The sequence below is a fragment of the Notolepis coatsorum genome (genome assembly GCF_963971535.1).
Source record: "Notolepis coatsorum genome assembly, chromosome: 16".
NCBI lineage: Eukaryota > Metazoa > Chordata > Actinopteri > Aulopiformes > Paralepididae > Notolepis > Notolepis coatsorum.
This window is the reverse complement of record NC_140180.1, coordinates 109,283,791-109,307,344: the sequence shown is the minus strand read 5'-3', so window position 1 is coordinate 109,307,344 and position 23,554 is coordinate 109,283,791. Positions and strand designations below refer to the sequence as shown.

The window sequence follows — 23,554 nt, the reverse complement described above, 5'->3', positions numbered from 1 at the left end:
AACGACGGGAATGCCAGCGAGCATTGTGGGTATTTTCCGCATCTGCTTCTAACATTTGCTTAGAATCCTACGAACACTGGGGCGACCCGCGTGATGGACGCAGCAGGCGATCACTCCTACTGTTATTCAGCTGCGCCGAGGTACATGATTGATTGATTGATTGATTGATTGAGCACTACTGAGCTAACATGAAGCTAACTACTGAGCTAACATGAAGCTCATAGTCTCCCAGTCCCTCCACTCTGCAGTAAACAGACATCACTGATATAGAGTGTCTGGTCAGTAACATGGGTCTAGAACCCACCTCACCCCTGCCCACTTTGACAACCTAGGATGGCTTAGAGTAGACGACAGAGGCGTAGTACATTTTCCTTTTTGAAAATCATCTGACATGAAGATGGAACACATTTTTGTTGCTAAAATTATTTATATTACTGGTAGTTCATACAAGACAGTATCCTCTAAGCCAAGCTGCACTTTAACATAGGCCTTTCTTTGTAAAATGTGTAATAATGTAGCATTTGTGTGTGTAACGTACACTGTAAAAAATAAATGTTTTTTCACAGGAAATTCACTATTATTTTACAGATTACTTTTGTTTTTCTACTTTAAGTGTAAATGCCATACAAATATAGTAAATTACCTTTTATCAAAATATTAACCATTAAATAAAGGTTGTAATTCCTTCATAGTTAAAGACAGTAGAGGTTATACTTTATTATCTAAAGATGGTAAGTTAGAGTGTTGTGTTCATTCATAGTTAAAGACAGTAGAGGTTGAGTACTTTATTATCTAAAGATGGTAAGTTAGAGTCTTGTGTTCATTCATAGTTAAAGACAGTAGAGGTTGAGTACTTTATTATCTAAAGATGGTAAGTTAGAGTGTTGTGTTCATTCATAGTTAAAGACAGTAGATGTTGAGTACTTTATTATCTAAAGATGGTAAGTTAGAGTGCTGTGTTCACTCATAGTTAAAGACAGTAGAGGTTGAGTACTTTATTATCTAAAGATGGTAAGTTAGAGTGTTGTGTTCATTCATAGTTAAAGACAGTAGAGGTTGAGTACTTTATTATCTAAAGATGGTAAGTTAGAGTGTTGTGTTCATTCATAGTTAAAGACAGTAGATGTTGAGTACTTTATTATCAAAAGATGGTAAGTTAGAGTGTTGTGTTCACTCATAGTTAAATACAGTAGAGGTTGAGTACTTCATTATCTAAAGATGGTAAGTTAGAGTGTTGTGTTCACTCATAGTTAAAGACAGTAGAGGTTGAGTACTTTATTATCTAAAGATGGTAAGTTAGAGTGCTGTGTTCACTCATAGTTAAAGACAGTAGAGGTTGAGTACTTTATTATCTAAACATGGTGAGTTAGAGTGTTGTGTTCATTTAGGGCTGGGCGATATGACCAAAAACGTTATCACGATAAAATTATAAAATTATTTTCATATAATTCGATATCGATAATTATCGTTGATATAATGTCTGTCAAGTTTAATTAACTTCTTATGCTGCTGCGAATGTCTCAAGTCGAGTTGATGTCGTCATCAGTCCGCGCACGTTAACAGTAGCCGACAAGCGGAGCATCTCATGACAATAAATACCCACACTACTTAAACGTGGCCTCAGAATTCAAAACACACATACTCGGCACGTAAATATATAAAACAACGCCGTGCAAGCTAATTAGCCTAGCTAGCCTGTTGTTTATAAGTGGTGTATTCCATGACAATGTGCTAAATATTACACTAAAATACTCTTCCGCCACAATATATTGAAACGACGTCCACTGTATACCCCACACTACTTAAACGTGGCCTCAGAATTCAAAACACACACATACTCGGCACGTAAATATATAAAACAACGCCGTGCAAGCTAATTAGCCTAGCAAGCCTTGTTGTTGAGTGAGTCCTAGTACCTCTGGGTCTCCTTCCGGATCTCGTTCGCTCTCGGCCATCTCCTTCACTGATTGGTTGTTAGCTGTTGTGCGTAAACACGTCATCACGTAACGTTGGTTGTTGTTAGTGGGTGTGCTGAGCCGAGGCTGAACGGAGCCAAGCTTGGAAATCGATATATCGAAACTTTGCGACCACGTTTCATGTTTATTTCGAGGAAATAATTTATCGCGATAGTTATCGTTATCGTTTTATCGCCCAGCCCTATGTTCATTCATAGTTAAAGACAGCCGAGGTTGAGTAGTTTCTTCTGATATCACTTTCAAACTCCAAGTGATTTAGATCCAAAACATTTTCTAACAATACATGTATATTCCATAGTAAAGTACACGTTAACGTTACAATGTGTTGTGTTCACAACACTGTTTAGTCTGTGACGACGCGTCGCGATAATATACATGTATATTCCATAGTAAAGTACACGTTAACGTTACAATGTGTTGTGTTCACAACACTGTTTAGTCTGTGACGACGCGTCGCGATAATATACATGTTTATTACATGGCGTTTTCACATTCGCCGAAATGCTTGCTTGTGATTGGTCAATAGCCCCCCGACAACGGTCATTATCAGACAATAATGACCGCTGTGGGACAATAATGACCGCTGTGCGCAGCTGTTCACAATCAAGCCCACTGACACACACTGTTTCAGTGCAATTAGACACTGCCGGTGTTCTGCTGCCGGCGATGACAGGGGGCGGAGCCAGAACGCAGCCAGAACCAGTGTTGCGAGTCGATGTAAAATGAATTAGGTATATTGTTAGTAAGTTAGCCATGTAATAAGCGGGATAATGTATAGCTATACTCGATCATTGTCGCAAAATAATTGACCTTCACTGACGTTTAAAACACCTCGCCGAGGCGGCTCGGTATTTTAAACTCTGTGTCGGTCAATTATTTTGCGACAATGACCTCGATACATTATCCCTTACATATTCCATAGTAAAGTACACGTTAACGTTACAATGTTGCGTTGTGTTCACTCATAGTTAAAGACAGCCGAGGTTCCAAGTGATTCGTTGCAATGTACGCGGAAATGCCATATGCATTTGTCTGAGCGGCGTGAAAGGAAAGGCGCATTACCGTAGTGGCGTGCGGTGACGAATGCGGAAGCATTTTTGCACTCTTCCGCTGTTAATAAGCAACACGCCACCTGACCACCGGGGCGACCCGCCTCACCGTCTCCAGAGCTCACTCTCTTCCACCTTGGGGAGTTGGCACTTCAGGCACGGCACAAACACACACGTGCACAGCAACACGCCCCCCCCCCCCCCCCCCACCCCCTCGCTCTTCACCGCGGTCACGGAGCCCAGCGTGGCCGTTCGTCAGCCCACACATCATCATCGTCCTCGGAGGGGGGGGGGCACGCCGGGGTCCTGCTGCCCCCTCCCTGGGCGCCGTGTGCCCTTCCTCCCCACCCCGTCACTCGGCACTTTCTCGACACTGACAGGTTAACCGTTCTACCGGCTTCCTGGGAAACCCCGGCGCACGGTGGGACGTGACAGATGTGAGGTCCAGCAGGAGCAGCTGTGACAGGAGGCGTGGCTTCAGAGGAGGCTCCCGCTCAGAGCTCAGGACACAGGGCGTCGCCCTTCAGAAGCCCCTCCTCCCCTCATATTGGAAATCACAACAAGCTATAAAATATAATTACAGGCTATTAAAGCCCATAAGCACGATTGTCAGTGGTGTGAAGAGTTTAATTATGATCCGATGGTGTGAAAAAAATAAAAAATAAAATACCGGGCCAAATTTGGACGCTGCTCTTATGCCTATAAAAAACATATCCAGGACACACGTGTTGAAGTACGATCTCGTCTGCCAGGCTCAACGTACAGCGCTCTCCACCCCCCCCCCCCCCCCCCCCCAGCCACAAACAAATGAAACCATTTAATATATTACATTCCATGAAATATTTCTTTCCAAGCGTTTTACCATCATTTTAAAAACGAATAAACAAGCCCTTTATTTATTTACAGCAGTGTGGCCAAGCGTGTCTGAAGCGTTGTAATAACCCTTTCACTGCCACACTACAGCAGGTTAACCCTTTCACTACCACACTACAGAAGGTTAACCCTTTCACTACCACACTACAGAAGGTTAACCCTTTCACTACCACACTACAGGAGATTAACCCTTTCACAACCACACTACAGCAGGTTAACCCTTTCACTAACCGTCTGTAGTGTGGTAGTGAAAGGGTTAACCGTCTGTAGTGTGGCAGTGAAATGGTTAAAGATATGGAGGCTCTGGATGGACAGCAGGAAGAAGCGTCTCACCATGCCGGCTCTGCGGGCGATGACCGTGTGGAACTGCCCGTCCGCCACCCTCATGGTGGTGCTGAGCTTGTACGTGCCGCTGCCCAGGTTGAAGGAGAAGCGCACGCGGCCCTCGAAGATCTCCAGCGCCAGGAACTCGGCCCGGTCGCCCGTCTGGTTGTCGTGGTTGTACATGAGCAGCGCGTCGCTCTTCAGCGTGGCGAACTTGATGTAGATGTAGTTGTTGTTGGGGTCCAGCGAGGGGAACTCCATGTAGGAGAGCTCCTCGAAGCCGTAGCTGTTGAGCTCGCAGTGTTTGCCGAACACCCCTTTAGAGGAGGGACGAGGAGACGGAGATGAGCGGGGCGCCATACTGCTATAGCATGCTTTAAAGGAACACACCCACATTTGGGGAAATTCGCTTACCGTCTTCTCCAGAGAGAGATAAGAAGATAGATACCAGTTGCCTCTCTGTGCGTTCAGTAGAAAGCTAACTGGCTGCACGTTAGCCTAGCTTAGCGCAATGAATGGAAGCGGACATGACCGGTTAGCCTAGGCATTGTCCAACTAACACCTCTCCTGAAGGCTAACCGGTCATGTCCGCTTCCATTCATTGTGCTAAGCTAGGCTAACATGCAGCCAGATTTCTACTGAACGCACAGAGAGGAAACTGGTGTCCATCTTCTTGTCTCTCTCTGGAGAAGACGGTAAAGCTAATGTCCCCAAATGTTGGCGTGTTCCTTTAATGACAACATCACATCACTGATAATAGAGACAAAAAACACTCTGGTGAAGAAATGGTGAGGATGAACAAAATGAAAAGGGGTCAACATTGTTTTCTTTCAGAAATCGTGAAATAATAATCTCTTAGCCGGAGGATTGCAGCAAAACTCTCCATCTGCTATTCAGTTCAGGACGTTTCCTCCCCCGATGATTACTCACCGAACGGGCAGTGACAGTAATATCCGTCCACCCGGTTCTGACAGGAGCCGCCATTGAAACACGGGTTACACTCACAGTGATTGATGATGGAGTCACAGGTTCTACCTGTCGTTCAACAAAACACACGTCCACATGGATGAGGTGGTAGGTGACGCAGGGAGACAGGGAGACAGGGAGACAGGGAGACAGGGAGACGGGGAGACAGGGAGACAGGGAGACAGGGAGACAGGGAGACAGGGAGACAGGGAGACAGGGAGACGGGGAGACAGGGAGACAGGGAGACAGGGAGACGGGGAGACAGGGAGACAGGGAGACAGGGAGACAGGGAGGACAGGGAGACAGGGAGACATGGGAACAGGGAGACGGGGAGACAGGGAGACAGGGGAACAGGGAGACGGGGAGACAGGGAGGACAGAGAGGACAGGGGAACAGGGAGACAGGGAGACAGGGAGACAGGGAGACAGGGAGACAGGGAGACAGAGAGACGGGGAGACAGGGGAACAAGGAGACAGGGAGACAGGGAGACAGGGAGACAGGGAGACAGGGAGACAGGGAGGACAGGGAGACAGGGAGATAGGGAGACAGAGAGACAGGGAGACAGGGAGATAGGGAGACAGGGAGACAGGGAGACAGAGAGACAGGGGAACACAGCTTGTCAGTAAGGGGGGGGGGGGATTTCTCCTTAGCCCCCAGCCGTCTCTTAAAGGTAGAACCTGCGATGCCGTCAGAAACAGCAGCCTCTAGACCTCGAAGCCCCGCTTGGATTTGTACTTTTTCTCCCGCTTTGGTCTGAGGTGTGGGTTGGAGTTCAGCGAACGTACTGTACTGTGAATGTCTCCAGACCTGTCCTCCCCCCCCCCCCTATCTCCGCTCAACTCCGACCCACACCAAAAGAAAAAGAAATGTGAACTAAATGCAAAAACCAAGAGGGACTCTTTTGCCTCCAGGTCGCTGTTTGACGGCGTTGCAGATTCTACCTTTAAAATGAAGGGAGACAAACACGTAAAAAAAAGAATAATAATAATAAAGCATATAATGAAATCCTTTAAGAGTCACGAGTGAAAATGTAAACAAATGGTGACGTTTGATGTTGAGTGACTAATATAGAGTTGACTTGATGGAGTAAAGCGGCACAACAACACGGAGGAGGGACCAGCGGTGACCTGTAATAGAGGTACTTTAGGATGTTAATGCCGCTGCACAATAGCATCATAATGGAGACAGATGCCCTCGGCCAGAGCCTGGCAGGGAGCGCGGCGCGCTGCGAGTTCACCCCGGGAGCACCAGCACTCCTGTACGTCAAGAGGTGCCGTCGTGCAGGACGGTCGTTTGTCTTGATGAAGCCACAACGCAGTCTGTGGTCGTTCTTTACGCTCGTAATAAAAAGGGACAGTAATGACTCGACTGGAGGCAAATCATCACGTTAAGTCAGCCGCTGACCCGAGGTCAGATTATCTCTTATTAATAATACCTCTTACGACTCAGCTGACGCGCCACAAAGAAACCTTCACTGAGGTTATGAAGATTATTTATAATGTTGTGGGGGAGTGGGGGAGGAAATGTCTTTTTGTCTCGTGTGGTGTCTGTGATAATATCATTTGTTTTTATCTTTAGGTTCTGTATTTATTATTTCTTTTTTGTTTTGTTTGTTATTTCTACTGTCATTCTATTGTCATTGTTGTTATTGTTATTATTATTGTTGTCTGATGATGTTCTGTTTATTATTATTATTATTATTATTATTATTATTATTATTATTATTATTATTATTATTATTATTATTATTATTATTATTATTATTATTATTATTATTATTATTATTATTATTGTATTATGTGCTGTCATGTAAAAAAGAGAAAGAAAATAAAGAATTAGATAAAAAAGTAGATTATTTATTACTGTGTACTGTAGTGTATATTCATCGGAGCGGGTTGATTTAACTCTCTATTGAATACTAACTGAACTCTTATATATGACAGTTCAGTATATATATATATATATATATGTATATAAGAATAGCTTGAGTGACCGGTAAGAGGTGCAGCGTGATGAGACTCTGGATGTCGACACGGAGGCACGCGGGGAAACGTGAGACTAGTGAACTGTGCGTGGAGTCGACTAGGAGGCGGCTGATCCAGGGTCAGCGTCGTATCATCCTTTTGATTAAAGTCAACATGGCAGGCTGATGCGCATCACAGCTGATATCCCCCCAAAACTCCTAATCCCAGAAAACAAACTGTTTTTGGCAGCCGCGCACGTATGCTAGGGTTACAACACCTCTTGAAATCATTTAGAAGCAAATATTTTCCTTGGAGAAAAAAAGCGGGAATTGTCTCTCTCTCTCTCTGTGTGTGTGTGTGTGTGTGTGTGTGTGTGTGTGTGTGTGTGTGTGTGTGTGTGTGTGTGTGTGTGTGTGTGTGTGTGTGTGTGTGTGTGTGTGTGTGTGTGTGTGTGTGTGTGTGCGTGCGTGTGTGTGTGCGTGTGTGTGTGTGTGTGCAGTACCTGCGAAGCCGGACTTGCAGAGGCAGTTGAAGCCACCGGGGTAGTTCTGGCAGAGCGCCCCGTTCCTGCACGGGTTGGACAGGCACTCGTTGACGTCCCTCTCGCAGGCCATGCCGGTGAAGCCGTCGGGACAGGTGCAGGAGAAGCCCCCCACCAGGTTGTGGCACGTTCCGCCGTTGTGGCAGGGGGTGGGCTGGCACTCGTCGATGTCCATCTCGCACAGCGCCCCGGCGTAGCCCGGCCTGCAGCTGCACGCGTAGGGCTGGAGCGGGTGGTTCGACACGAGGATCACCGGGATGCTCTCCTCCGTCTTTACGTCGGGTCCCACGCTGAGGCGCCGCTTGCAGCTGCCTCCGTTCTGGCAGGGGTTCCGCGTGCAGGGGTCGTGGTCCACCGCGTCGATCTGCACCCCGCTCTGCCTGTGCAGGATGTCTTTGATGCTCTGGAAGAACGTGGCCACGCCGCTGGGGTTGACGTACTGTCCGTGGCCCCGCTTCACGGCCGCCATCACGAACGTCCGGTTGTCGAGCTCGAACGCGCCGTACAGCAGCACCCCCGTGCCGAGGCCGGCCAGCTGCGAGTTGGCGATGCGCAGGAAGCCGAGGTAGTGATCGGTGAGGAAGCTCTTGACCCCCTGCGTCTGTAGTCGGATGAGGATGCTGTTGTCCACCGTGGCGTTGGTGTAGGCCGCGAAGACGACACGGGCGGTGTTGCTGACGGAGCCGTGGACGCCGTCGCTGCTGCGGATGGTGACGTCGAAGGTTCCGTCCGCCGAGCGGGCCTTGGAGTTGAGGTTGCACGTGCCCGGGGGGATGCTGAACAGGCCGGAGGACGGGGGGACCAGGGAACAGTGGAACCGGTCCTGGACGTCGGGGTCCTGGGGCTTCATGAAACCCAGGGAACCCCCGGGGAACAGGTTCCCGAAGTAAAAGACAAAGATCTCCACGGAGCGCGGCTCCGAAGGGTTGTCGTTCTGATCGTTGACTTTGACGTGAATGGTTCCCGTGGAGGACATCTGAGGCACCCCGGAGTCCTTGATCAGCACAGAGAGGTAGAAGTCGCTAGTCTGCTCCCTGTCGATCTCCCGACTGGTGGTGAGTACTCCGGCTGAACTGAGGCTGAAGTAGCTGTTGGCAGTGCCAGCATTGAGGAGGCTGTATGAGAAAGGACCCTGGTTGGGTGGTAGATCAGGGTCAGAGGCCGTTAGAGTCGTCACTGCAGTTCCTGCTCTCTGGTTCTCCATTACCTCTGCATTGGCCGTCGTCAAAGTCGGACCATTATCATTGATGTCTTCTAGGTTGACAATAAGGGTGGCATTGCCAGTGGCAGAGGGTGAACCCGTGTCCACAGCGAGAAGGGTTATATTATACACAGGAGTTCTCTCTCGGTCTAACTCTGCAGCCACAGACACTTGGCCAGTTTGTGGGTTGATCGTGAAAACGTTCTTCTCCGAATCCGGAGCGATCGAGTAAGTGAACCGGCTCCAGCTCGGGACCGAGTCGGAGTCTTGAGCGCTCACGAACGTAACGAGACCCCCCGCTGAGAGGCCCTCGCTGATATGCACGTCGTACAGGTCTTGGCTAAAGACGGGAGGGTCGTTGGCGTCGAGGATGGTGATGTTCACAAACACCTCGTCGATATCCGCCCCTCGGATGCTTCCCGCGTTCTTAGCCAGTACCCTCAGTGAGATCTTCTCCTCTTTCTCGCGGTCCAGGGTACCTGTGACAAGGATCTGGCCCGTCTTCCTGTTGATGCTGAAGCCCTTCTTTCTACTCTTCCCAAAAATGAGGTAGTAAACTAGTCCATCGTCTCCTTGGTCTCGGTCACTGGCAAACACCTCCCCGACCACTGTGCCTCTTGGAGCGGCTTCAGAGATCTCAAAGTAGTACTGTTTGGAGACGAAGCGGGGCACGTATTCGTTGGCTCCCTTCAGCTGAATGTTGACGTTGGCAAAGCTGCAGCGCTCCTCGTCTGGTACATTGAAGGCCTTTACTGTTAAATGGTAAACCTGCTTCGCTTCGTAATCCAAGAAGCCCTGGGTGGTGATGACACCGGTGTTTGGATCGATAACAAAGAGGTCACTGTCAGACGACTGGATCACGTAAGCCATGACCGCGTTGGCCCCGGAATCGCGGTCCGTGGCGTTCATTTTGACCACAGTGGTGCCACTGGGAACGTTCTCCTGGACGACCGGGAAGTACTCGTCGGGCTCGAACACCGGCGGGTTGTCGTTGACGTCCGTCACGTGAATCGTGGCCGTGACGTAGCTGGTTTTTGAGATCCAGCCTCCGTCGGCGGCTGAAACCCGGAGCTCGTGTCGCTGCTTCTCTTCAAAGTCCAGGGGAAGGGCCAGGGATAAGACTCCGGTTCTACTGTTTATGGCAAACAGACCTTTGTCGTTGCCTGAAGTGATGTTGTATGTGATGAGGCCGTTCATTTCTTTATCCTTGTCCCTTGCGGACAGAGTCCTTATTGCCGTTCCCACGGCGAGGCTTTCGGGTATCGTCGCCGTGACTTGGCTTTGGGAGAACTCCGGCGTGTGATGATTCTCCTCGGTCACCGCCACGCGCACCGAGGTTCTCGCGGACAGAGGAGGGTTCCCTTTGTCCCTGGCCGTGACGTCGATGAGGAAAACCTTATTCATGTCGGAGGTGAGAGAGGAGGCGACGGTGACCCATCCGCTCTGTTTGTCCAATTTGAATTTGCTGGAGCTGTTCCCTCCTGAGATGATGTACTCCACCTCTGAGTTCATGCCAAAGTCTTTCTTGTCCTGGGCTACCACCTTCAGCAATTTAGTGCCCACTTTGACACTTTTAGTTACAGGGGTGAAGTAGCTGGAGGACTCGAATGTGGGAGGATTATCATTACTGTCTACGATATTTACAATAACAGTGGTCTCGCTCATCAGTGGCTTAGTGCCACGGTCGGACGCTGTCACGATAAAGCTGTGGCGATTGATGTTGATACTACTGGCGGCCGTGGAGTTCTGATACTTTAACTGCTGCTTCACCAATATCTCCCCAGAACTTGAGTTGATTCTGAAATACTCCGACTGGGACCTGATGAAGTAGAAGATTTTGCCGTTAAAGCCCTCGTCTGGATCCGTGGCAGAGACCCGAGTGACAAGGGAGCCCACCTCGGTGAACTCTGGGTAGTCCAGATAGTAAGATGGCCGGCTGAACCTGGGGGCGTTATCATTGATATCCGTTATAAATATCGTAACATCCGTGCTGACCGTCCAGCCGGAGTCATGTGCGGACACTTTGGCAATGTAATGATCCGTGTCTTCCCTGTTCAGAGGCCTGCTGATGGTTATGTCGCCTGTGTTGGGGTTGATGCTGAACGGAAGGCTAGCGTCCGTGATCGAGTAGCGGCTAACGGCGTTAGCGCCGGCGTCCTCGTCGGTGGTGGTGACTCTGGTGACGGTGTAACCTACTGGGGCGTTCTCCGGTACCGTGGCACTGAAGATCTTGGAGAACCTCGGGGCGTTGTCGTTCACATCCAACACGTTGATGAGGACTTTGACCGCCGTGCTCTTGGGCGGGGAGCCGCGGTCCGTGGCTTTGACGTTCAGCGCGTACTGAGCCACCTTCTCCCGGTCCAGCGGTCGGGTGGTTCGTATTTCACCGGTGGCCCGGTTGACGCTGAAGCTGTTCTCCTTGTTCCCGTCGATGATGGCATATTCCAGCTGTCCGTTGGGCCCGTTGTCCTGGTCCACAGCCGACACCAGCAGCACCCGCTGAGGGGAGAGGTTCTCCAGTATCTCGGCGTGGAACGGCTCCTTGTCGAACACCGGGTGATTGTCGTTTACATCCAGCACGCTTATTTCCACCTTCTCGTACGAGGAGTAGGGAGGGAAGCCTTGGTCCCGGGCCTCGATCCACAGCACGTACTTCTGAATGTGCTCGTAGTCCAGCGGGTGTTTGATCAACAGCTCGCCCGTCAGCTGGTCGACGTGAAAGGCGCTGTCCAGGTTGCCGCTGGCGATGTAGTAGGACAGCGGGCCGCCCCTGGTGGAGGTCCCCGTCACCGTGGTGACCACGGTGTTGGTGGGCTGGCTCTCGGGGAACGTGAACGCGCGCTCCTTCAGCTTGATGACGGGGAAGTCTCCCCCGGTGACGAAGCGCACCGTCACCGTGGTGGTGTCCGTCCTGGGGTTGGCCCCTCCGTCCTTCACCCGCACGGTGAGGGTGACCTCGGAGGTACCCGCCAGCTTCTCGTTGGCCGTGATGGCGCCGCGCACGGGGTCGATCCTGAACCTCTCCGAGTTCCGCCCCGTCAGGGAGTAGTGGAGCTGGGCGTTGGCCCCCGCGTCTTCATCGGTCACAGTGACGGCGAAGACCAGGGAGCCTGAAGAGATCAATGAGAATAGATTAGTTTTATACTGTTTTGATAGTATAGGCGATGTCACGAGCGATGTCACAAGCGATGTCACGAGCGATGTCACGAGCGATGTCACGAGCGATGTCACGAGCGATGTCACAAGCGATGTCACGAGCGATGTCACGAGCGATGTCACGAGCGATGTCACAAGCGATGTCACGAGCGATGTCACAAGCGATGTCACGAGCGATGTCACGAGCGATGTCACAAGCGATGTCACGAGCGATGTCACGAGCGATGTCACGAGCGATGTCACAAGCGATGTCACGAGCGATGTCACGAGCGATGTCACGAGCGATGTCACGAGCGATGTCACAAGCGATGTCACGAGCGATGTCACGAGCGATGTCACAAGCGATGTCACGAGCGATGTCACAAGCGATGTCACAAGAGATGTCACAAGCGATGTCACAAGCGATGTCACGAGCGATGTCACGAGCGATGTCACAAGCGATGTCACGAGCGATGTCACAAGCGATGTCACAAGCGATGTCACGAGCGATGTCACAAGCGATGTCACGAGCGATGTCACAAGTACATAATTGTGCTATAAGCCCTGAGTCAGCCGTGGCACAGAGCAGTCCAGCTCAAACATTTTTCTGAATCCTGTAAAACTCATTTCCTGAGATCTACAGCCCTCAATTTCCACATAATAACATCACGTGCAGCTAAAGGCCAGTTAAGTGATGTGGGAGCCACACTGTAATCTACATTCAGATCATCTGAGGTCCACCGTCTAGTTTCCATTCGTTGTGAAACTTGTGGGACTTTATTCATTTATTATTATTTTTATTTATCTTTTCAAATTCACAGACTCTCAAGGATATCCTGGGAGCATTGTTAAGATGAATCAAAAGGCCTTCTACTCAAAACGCAAATTTACACTCAACTGTGTGATTTATTTATCACATGATACTGGAAGTCATTCCAAGTCAGTCCATCAAAAAGCACTTATGAGCCATGAAGCATGTCTGGAAAGAAAATCACCATTAAAGGACCATACCAGTCTTTTTGACATGTACAGTAAGTTCCAAGTCATTCGTCTTAAAGGACCAAACTAGTCCTTTTGACATAATGGGTTCCAGGTCATTCTTCTTAAAGGACCATACCAGTCCTTTTGAGATGTGGGTTCCAAGTTATTCTTCTTAAGGACCGTACCAGTCCTTTTGAGATGTGGGTTCAAAGTCATACCATGGTGTGATCCAATTTAAACCATGATAGCCTGCTAATGGTAATATTATGGTATTTCCTTAATTTTCCTCTCGCTACCATCACCGTAGTGACCACAAATTGTTGGAAATACCATGATACCTTTTTCCCCCTTTTTTTTATACCATGATACTTTTTTTTTAATATCATGATATTCTTTTATAAGGGAGCTAGCAAGGAGCTAGCTCAAATCTGCCAATCACACAGTAGCACAGGGCTGTTGTTGTGGTCTGAATACATAAGTAAGACATCAGGTCGACACACTGAGAGTGAAAACCCCGGCGAGCCGTGGAAGCTGCCCACTACAGTCACCGCTCACCTGCAGAGGTGGAGGCGGGGATGTGCGTGACGTAGGGGTGGTGGTGGAAGCGGGGAGGGTTGTCGTTGACGTCGGTCACCCTCACGGTCACGGTGGCGGAGCTGGACAGGCCCTGAGGCTGCCCGCCATCTGTGGCCACGACCAGCAGCTGGTAATTGGCTCGGGCTTCGCGGTCGAGCAGGGAGCTGGTGATGATCTGGCCCGTGGCCGGGTTGATGGAGAACTGGCCGTTGCCACCGGTCAGGCTGTAGCTGTGGAGCAGAACAAGACGCAGGAGAGCGTGTCAGTGAGACGGCGGCTCAGGGATAATGAATTCAATTTAGTCAATTTGGTCCGTGGAACCCTCGAGATGAAGACGCATATAAATAACTCTGTTTTGAAATGTTCTGGACAATTTTGCACTCCATGTGAATGTGACACGTCACCAGAAAGTACTCAACCTCTTTAACTATGAGTGAACACAACACTCTAACTTACCATCTTTAGATAATAAAGTACTCAACCTCTTTAACTATGAGTGAACACAACACTCTAACTTACCGTCTTTAGATAATAAAGTATTCAACCTCTACTGTCTTTAACTATGAATGAACACAACACTCTAACTTACCATCTGTAGATAATAAAGTACTCAACCTCTTTAACTATGAGTGAACACAACACTCTAACTTACCGTCTTTAGATAATAAAGTATTCAACCTCTACTGTCTTTAACTATGAATGAACACAACACTCTAACTTACCGTCTTTAGATAATAAAGTATTCAACCTCTACTGTCTTTAACTATGAGTGAACACAACACTCTAACTTACCATCTGTAGATAATAAAGTACTCAACCTCTACTGTCTTTAACTATGAATGAACACAACACTCTAACTCACCATCTTTAGATAATAAAGTACTCAACCTCTACTGTCTTTAACTATGAATGAACACAACACTCTAACTTACCATCTTTAGATAATAAAGTACTCAACCTCTACTGTCTTTAACTATGAATGAACACAACACTCTAACTTACCATCTTTAGATAATAAAGTATTCAACCTCTACTGTCTTTAACTATGAATGAACACAACACTCTAACTCACCATCTGTAGATAATAAAGTACTCAACCTCTACTGTCTTTAACTATGAATGAACACAACACTCTAACTTACCATCTTTAGATAATAAAGTACTCAACCTCTACTGTCTTTAACTATGAATGAACACAACACTCTAACTTACCATCTTTAGATAATAAAGTACTCAACCTCTACTGTCTTTAACTATGAATGAACACAACACTCTAACTTACCATCTTTAGATAATAAAGTACTCAACCTCTTTAACTATGAATGAACACAACACTCTAACTCACCATCTTTAGATAATAAAGTACTCAACCTCTTTAACTATGAGTGAACACAACACTCTAACTCACCATCTGTAGATAATAAAGTACTCAACCTCTTTAACTATGAGTGAACACAACACTCTAACTTACCATCTTTAGATAATAAAGTACTCAACCTCTACTGTCTTTAACTATTAATGAACACAACACTCTAACTTACCATCTTTAGATAATAAAGTACTCAACCTCTACTGTCTTTAACTATGAGTGAACACAACACTCTAACTTACCATCTTTAGATAATAAAGTACTCAACCTCTTTAACTATGAGTGAACACAACCCTCTAACTCACCATCTTTAGATAATAAAGTACTCAACCTCTTTAACTATGAGTGAACACAACACTCTAACTTACCATCTTTAGATAATAAAGTACTCAACCTCTTTAACTATGAGTGAACACAACACTCTAACTTACCATCTTTAGATAATAAAGTACTCAACCTCTTTAACTATGAGTGAACACAACACTCTAACTCACCATCTTTAGATAATAAAGTACTCAACCTCTACTGTCTTTAACTATTAATGAACACAACACTCTAACTTACCATCTTTAGATAATAAAGTATTCAACCTCTACTGTCTTTAACTATGAATGAACACAACACTCTAACTTACCATCTTTAGATAATAAAGTACTCAACCTCTACTGTCTTTAACTATGAGTGAACACAACACTCTAACTCACCATCTTTAGATAATAAAGTACTCAACCTCTACTGTCTTTAACTATGAGTGAACACAACACTCTAACTTACCATCTTTAGATAATAAAGTACTCAACCTCTTTAACTATGAGTGAACACAACACTCTAACTCACCATCTTTAGATAATAAAGTACTCAACCTCTACTGTCTTTAACTATGAGTGAACACAACACTCTACATTTACATTTACAGTTAGTTATTTAGCTGACACTTTTATCCAAAGCGACTTACAAGTCATCAGGAAGGGCACAACTGTATCAGCTGAGTAACAATGTTCATCAAAGTGTTGCGTGTTACAGTGTAGGTTAGTTTATTAGGACAAGTGCATGACAGTAAGGTTAGTTGGGGTTAGATTTTTTTTTATTTCTAAATTTTTCCCCCATTATTTCAGATAATGGTTGAAGAAGTGCGTCTTTAGTCGACGGCGAACTCTAACTTATCATTGTTAGATAATAAAGTGCTCAACCTCTTTAACTATGAATGGGCACAACACTTAAACACAAAACCTTTAGATAGTTATGTTTGAAAATATTGTACATCTATAACATAGCTGTGTTCAAATAGTGACAAAAGGAAAAGAAAACGTTTTTTTTTTTTAAATAAAAGTGTTTACCTTTGCTAAATGATATACTGAATGTTTCTTTTTTGTATTTAATGTTTTTGTGTAAATAGTGTAATGTAATGTAAAAAGGGTAGGCAATTATAAGCCTCTGTCATTTAATTTTTTATTTTTTTGGAAGTTCTACTACCATGCTTTGTAAAAAGAAAAAGACCGAAATAAAATCATTCATTCATTCATGTAGACTATGACAACTCAATTAGTAGCCTATAAGCACATTTTCACTGTGGTTCCCACACACGGCCCCAGCAATAAGAGAGACGAGTTGGTTCAAACCCGCTGATTTGCTAAACACGGAGAAGGTGAAGTTATAAAAGCGGCTGAGGGTTTTTTTCTGGTGATATGTACATAATGTTTTGATTCAAATGAATTATTCCTGCTGAAATAAATATCCAATAAGTCAGGTCTCCCTCTCACGGCAGTCTGTCTTACACAACATGACAGTAGACCTCTTCACCACGTCTCGGATTAAGGTCTTGGCTTGTGTAGTTTTACCTTCGCAAGAGAGTCAATCATTTCCATGTTTGGACCGAGACGGGAGGAGCAGTTAAAAGCACAAATCCAGAGGCATTTTATTCCCTTGAGGAATCATCATGTTTTGGTTTGGTGCCAACTGCAGCTTCACATGTCTCTGATGTTAATCAGATTAATACATTAATACATCATTAATACAACCAGTACTTCACATGTGATGTTAATCACAGTCATTAATACAACCAGTACTTCACATGTGATGTTAATCACAGTCATTAATACAACCAGTACTTCACATGTGATGTTAATCACCATTAATACAACCAGTACTTCACATGTGATGTTAATCACCATTAATACAACCAGTACTTCACATGTGATGTTAATCACAGTCATTAATACAACCAGTACTTCACATGTGATGTTAATCACAGTCATTAATACAACTAGTACATGTGATGTTAATCACAGTCATTAATACAACCAGTACTTCACATGTGATGTTAATCACAGTCATTAATACAACTAGTACTTCACATGTGATGTTAATCACAGTCATTAATACAACCAGTACTTCACATGTGATGTTAATCACCATTAATACAACCAGAACTTCACATGTGATGGTAATCACAGTCATTAATACAACCAGTACTTCACATGTGATGTTAATCACAGTCATTAATACAACCAGTACTTCACATGTGATGTTAATCACAGTCATTAATACAACCAGTACTTCACATGTGATGTTAATCACCATTAATACAACCAGAACTTCACATGTGATGGTAATCACAGTCATTAATACAACCAGTACTTCACATGTGATGTTAATCACAGTCATTAATACAACCAGTACTTCACATGTGATGTTAATCACAGTCATTAATACAACCAGTACTTCACATGTGATGTTAATCACAGTCATTAATACAACCAGTACTTCACATGTGATGTTAATCACAGTCATTAATACAACCAGTACTTCACATGTGATGTTAATCACAGTCATTAATACAACCAGAACTTCACATGTGATGTTAATCACCATTAATACAACCAGTACTTCACATGTGATGTTAATCACAGTCATTAATACAACCAGAACTTCACATGTGATGGTAATCACAGTCATTAATACAACCAGTACTTCACATGTGATGTTAATCACAGTCATTAATACAACCAGAACTTCACATGTGATGGTAATCACAGTCATTAATACAACCAGTACTTCACATGTGATGTTAATCACAGTCATTAATACAACCAGTACTTCACATGTGATGTTAATCACAGTCATTAATACAACCAGTACTTCACATGTGATGTTAATCACCATTAATACAACCAGTACTTCACATGTGATGTTAATCACAGTCATTAATACAACCAGTACTTCACATGTGATGGTAATCACAGTCATTAATACAATCATCAAATTTGCTGACGACACAGTGGTGGTGGGCCTGATCTCTGCCAACGACGAGAGGGCCTACCTGGAAGAGGTCAAGGTCCTGGCGGGATGGTGCCAGGAAAACAGCCTCTCCCTGAACGTCAGCAAAACAAAGGAGATGATTGTGGACTTCAGGAGGTCGGGGGTCAAGGACTACAGCCCCCTCAGCATCGACGGGGCACCGGTTGAGAGAGTCAACAGCTTTAAGTACCTCGGAGCCTACATATCCGAGGACTTGACATGGACCACACACATTGACAGTGTTGTGAAGAAGGCACGACAACGCCTCTACTTCCTCAGGCGCCTAAGGAAGTTCCAAGTCAGTCAGAAGATCCTTAAGAACTTCTACTCATGTACAATAGAGAGCATCTTGACCGGCAACATCACCTCCTGGTTTGGGAATAGCACTGCACAAGACCGAAGCAGACTACAAAGAGTGACACGTTCAGCCGAACGCACAATTGGAGGGGGGCTCCCCACCCTCCAGAACATTTACAACAAGCGTTGCAAGGGCAAGGCTAAGAGAATCATTAAAGACTCCAGTCACCCGAACAACTGCCTCTTTGAACTGCTGCGGTCAGGCAAGCAATACCAGAGTCTCAAGGCGAGCACAGAAAGACTCAGAAGAAGCTTCTATCCCCAGGCCATCAGGCTGCTAAACAAACAATGAATGAACACTACACAACAACAACCACCATAGATCCTCCCCTACACAACAACAACCACCAAACGCACATAGCACACACATCCACACGCACACACTCACTTTAAACAAACACACTGTAGCACCCACTCCACACACTTTATAGCACACACCCACTTTAAACAAACACACTGTAGCACCCACTCCCCACACTTTATATTTATTGATGAAGGATTGCACTACAACTCGTACACCTTACTGTAAATTGTACCTAAATTGTACCTCATCCCATTTCTGCTTTGCACTATATAGTACTGTACATTAGTACACTGCATAGTATTGTATATTATATGGTAACTCAGAACATTGTACATATGTCTATACCGAACACTGTGACCTCTTTTTCTTCTTCTAAACTACATGCTATACTATGTTATTTGATACTATCTTGTCTAGCACAGTCTCTGGAGCGTAACAGTAAGAAGCATTTTGTATGAAAGTATTCTGTACTTCTGTATGACAACTATTAAAGAAACTTGAAACTTGAAACTTGAAACCAGTACTTCACATGTGATGTTAATCACAGTCATTAATACAACCAGTACTTCACATGTGATGTTAATCACCATTAATACAACCAGTACTTCACATGTGATGTTAATCACAGTCATTAATACAACCAGTACTTCACATGTGATGTTAATCACAGTCATTAATACAACCAGTACTTCACATGTGATGTTAATCACAGTCATTAATACAACCAGTACTTCACATGTGATGTTAATCACCATTAATACAACCAGTACGTCACATGTGATGTTAATCACAGTCATTAATACAACCAGTACTTCACATGTGATGTTAATCACAGTCATTAATACAACCAGTACTTCACATGTGATGTTAATCACAGTCATTAATACAACCAGTACTTCACATGTGATGTTAATCACAGTCATTAATACAACCAGTACTTCACATGTGATGTTAATCACAGTCATTAATACAACCAGTACTTCACATGTGATGTTAATCACAGTCATTAATACAACCAGTATTTCACATGTGATGTTAATCACCATTAAGACAACTAGTACATGTGATGTTAATCACCATTAATACAACCAGAACTTCACATGTGATGTTAATCACAGTCATTAATACAACCAGAACTTCACATGTGATGTTAATCACCATTAATACAACCAGTACTTCACATGTGATGTTAATCACAGTCATTAATACAACCAGTACTTCACATGTGATGGTAATCACAGTCATTAATACAACCAGAACTTCACATGTGATGTTAATCACAGTCATTAATACAACCAGTACTGTGTTGAAGTCCTGTAGAGCGCACTGTCACCACATGTCCTATAGACGGCACTGTTTCAAACATAAATGAGGCAAACAGGATTCAATAGAAAACAAAGAGATTAACTTATTGTATAGAGCACTGGTTCTCAGGCTGTTAGTACAGTGAGGTAATGTAATAGTTAAATTCCACTAATATCGTATTCACTATAAGTTAGTACAGTGAGGTAATGTAATAGTTAAATTCCACTAATATCGTATTCACTATAAGTTAGTACAGTGAGGTAATGTAATAGTTAAATTCCACTAATATCGTATTCACTATAAGTTAGTACAGTGAGGTAATGTAATAGTTAAATTCCACTAATATCTTATTCACTATAAGTTAGTACAGTGAGGTAATGTAATAGTTTAATTCCACTAATATCTTATTCACTATAAGTTTGTACAGTGAGGTAATGTATGAGAATGTTCTGCTCTCCTCTATTATGGTATTCTAGATGAAATCATATGTGTAAATTAACTGAGTAATTGTACTTTGTTACAATACTTAAGTACTGTTTTTGGGGATTAGTACTTTACTCAAGTATTATTAGGTTTGTATACCAATATCAATACCAATATCAATTACATTTCGGGAAAAAAAACATACTTTTACAATGCAGACCTACAAAGTACAAATCTCGCAGGTCCAACCATTTTAATTAGTATATTTGTTTCTCTGGCCGAACTAACGTTAACGTTATTAATCCTGCGGCCGCACTTTATTTAAAAACAGCCAATCAAATCCCCATCAATGGAAAATGAACCCGCCCACACCCATGCTGATTGGTCCTTGTGCAAGACTAGAAAGGGGGGATCTTTGATTAAACACCTGCTATCAGAAGAATAGAGGTTTTACATTGACTTTCTAGTACTTAAGTACATTTAAAAGTAGAAACTTTTTAACTTTTTCTCAAGTGTGTTTTTAGCCAGATACTCTGACTTTTACTTGAGTATGATTTTGAGACGGTACTAAGGCTGTCCCTGAAGCCTGTTTTTGGGATTTGAACTTCGTCAGGGTTTTTCCGAACGAACGTTCGAACCTTCGTTTTTAATAAAAAATTTAAAAGTTTTAAATCCTCAATTTCAATAAAGTGATTAATCTGATTAAATTTGTTTTTATTAAATGAACTTTCCAGACCCAGCCCAGGGAGAAGCCCCAGCCCAACTAAATCAATTATTATTATTAAACCATTATCTAAAAAAAAAAAAGATAAAAATAACTCTAACCCTAACTAACCGTACTGTCATGCACTTGTCCTAATAAATTAACCTACACTGTAACATGCAACACTTTGATGAACATTGTTACTCAGCTGATAGAGTTGTGCCCTTCCTGATGACTTGTCGTACAGAACTTGTAACTCCCTTTGGATAAAAGCGTTTCAGCTAAATGACTAAATGTAAATGTAAATGTAAATTAAATCAACGTTCTTTAATGAATATAACTCAGTTTATTTTAATACTATAATATTAGTGTAGCCTAATCTTTATCTGCAACTGTGAAGAAAAACCAGAATGAATAGAAAAAATAAAATATATAATAATAATAATAATAATAAAAAGAAAAATTGTATAACTGTTGATTTAGAATTCGAATGCCAACGTAACGAACGAAGGTTCCAACGTTCCAACGTTTGGGCTCAGCCCTAGACGGTACCCACACTTTCACTTAAGTATCATTTCGGGGTACTTTTTACACCCCTGATCATATGCAACAATGAGTGGGGTCCCTGGGGGTGGGGGTCCAGGGAGTGGGGGTCCAGGGAGTGGGGGTCCAGGGAGTGGGGGTCCAGGGAGTGGGGGTCCCTGGGGGTGGGGGTCCCTGGGGGTGGGGGTCCCTGGGGGTGGGGGTCCAGGGAGTGGGGGTCCAGGGAGTGGGGGTCCCTGGGGGTGGGGGTCCAGGGAGTGGGGGTCCAGGGAGTGGGGGTCCCTGGGGGTGGGGGTCCCTGGGGGTGGGGGTCCAGGGAGTGGGGGTCCAGGGAGTGGGGGTCCCTGGGGGTGGGGGTCCCTGGGGGTGGGGGTCCAGGGAGTGGGGGTCCCTGGGGGTGGGGGTCCCTGGGGGTGGGGGTCCCTGGGGGTGGGGTCCAGGGAGTGGGGGTCCAGGGAGTGGGGGTCCCTGGGGGTGGGGGTCCCTGGGGGTGGGGGTCCCTGGGGGTGGGGGTCCCTGGGGGTGGGGGTCCCTGGGGGTGGGGTCCAGGGAGTGGGGGTCCAGGGAGTGGGGTCCAGGGAGTGGGGGTCCAGGGAGTGGGGGTCCCTGGGGGTGGGGGTCCCTGGGGGTGGGGTCCAGGGAGTGGGGGTCCAGGGAGTGGGGGTCCAGGGAGTGGGGGTCCCTGGGGGTGGGGGTCCAGGGAGTGGGGGTCCCTGGGGGTGGGGGTCCCTGGGGGTGGGGGTCCCTGGGGGTGGGGGTCCCTGGGGGTGGGGGTCCAGGGGGTGGGGGTCCCTGGGGCTGAACCGTATTCATCTCACTGAACCAACACGGGGTCCTCGACATGGAGACGCTTGAGCCCCGACGGTACCGAGGGCACTGAGCGTTGTTTATTCCACCCGTCCTCCAAGCGTCTTGGTCTACCGCTGTGAACTGTAGACGTGGTGTCACCAGGAGCCTTCCTGCAGGAGTCTGGAGCTCTGGAGACGTGGTGTCACCAGGAGCCTTCCTGCAGGAGTCTGGAGCTCTGGAGACGTGGTGTCACCAGGAGCCTTCCTGCAGGAGTCTGGAGCTCTGGAGACACCAGGAGCCTTCCTGTGAACTGTAGACGTGGTGTCACCAGGAGCCTCCCTGCAGGAGTCTGGAGCTCTGGAGACACCAGGAGCCTTCCTGCAGGAGGCTGGAGCTCTGGAGACGTGGTGTCACCAGGAGCCTTCCTGCAGGAGTCTGGAGCTCTGTAGACGTGGTGTCACCAGGAGCCTTCCTGCAGGAGGCTGGAGCTCTGGAGACGTGGTGTCACCAGGAGCCTTCCTGCAGGAGGCTGGAGCTCTGGAGACGTGGTGTCACCAGGAGCCTTCCTGCAGGAGGCTGGAGCTCTGGAGACGTGGTGTCACCAGGAGCCTTCCTGCAGGAGGCTGGAGTTCTGGAGACGTGGTGTCACCAGGAGCCTCCTGCAGGCGTCTGGAGTTCTGGAGACACCGTGTCACCAGGAGCCTTCCTGCAGGAGTCTGGAGCTCTGGAGACGTGGTGTCACCAGGAGCCTTCCTGCAGGAGTCTGGAGCTCTGGAGACACCCCAGTCACCAGGAGCCTTCCTGCAGGAGTCTGGAGGTCTGGAGACGTGGTGTCACCAGGAGCCTTCCTGCAGGAGTCTGGAGCTCTGGAGACACCG

The 23,554-nt window shown here is 46.0% G+C and overlaps 1 protein-coding gene across 1 annotated transcript in view; it reads right to left on the bottom strand.

Moving 5' to 3' along the window:
• fat4 (FAT atypical cadherin 4) overlaps nucleotides 1–22,730 on the bottom strand; it is a gene marked incomplete at its 5' end in the record, with an annotated part of 48,702 nt that extends 25,972 nt beyond the window's left edge. Inside the window, 6 exons of the mRNA XM_084332153.1 lie at nucleotides 4,232–4,539; nucleotides 5,153–5,257; nucleotides 7,655–12,004; nucleotides 13,566–13,816; nucleotides 21,956–22,045; nucleotides 22,711–22,730. Of these exons, the coding sequence (XP_084188279.1) occupies nucleotides 4,232–4,539; nucleotides 5,153–5,257; nucleotides 7,655–12,004; nucleotides 13,566–13,816; nucleotides 21,956–22,045; nucleotides 22,711–22,730 (5,124 nt within the window). The remainder of the gene's footprint in view (nucleotides 1–4,231; nucleotides 4,540–5,152; nucleotides 5,258–7,654; nucleotides 12,005–13,565; nucleotides 13,817–21,955; nucleotides 22,046–22,710) is intronic.
• Nucleotides 22,731–23,554: the final 824 nt, after the last annotated feature.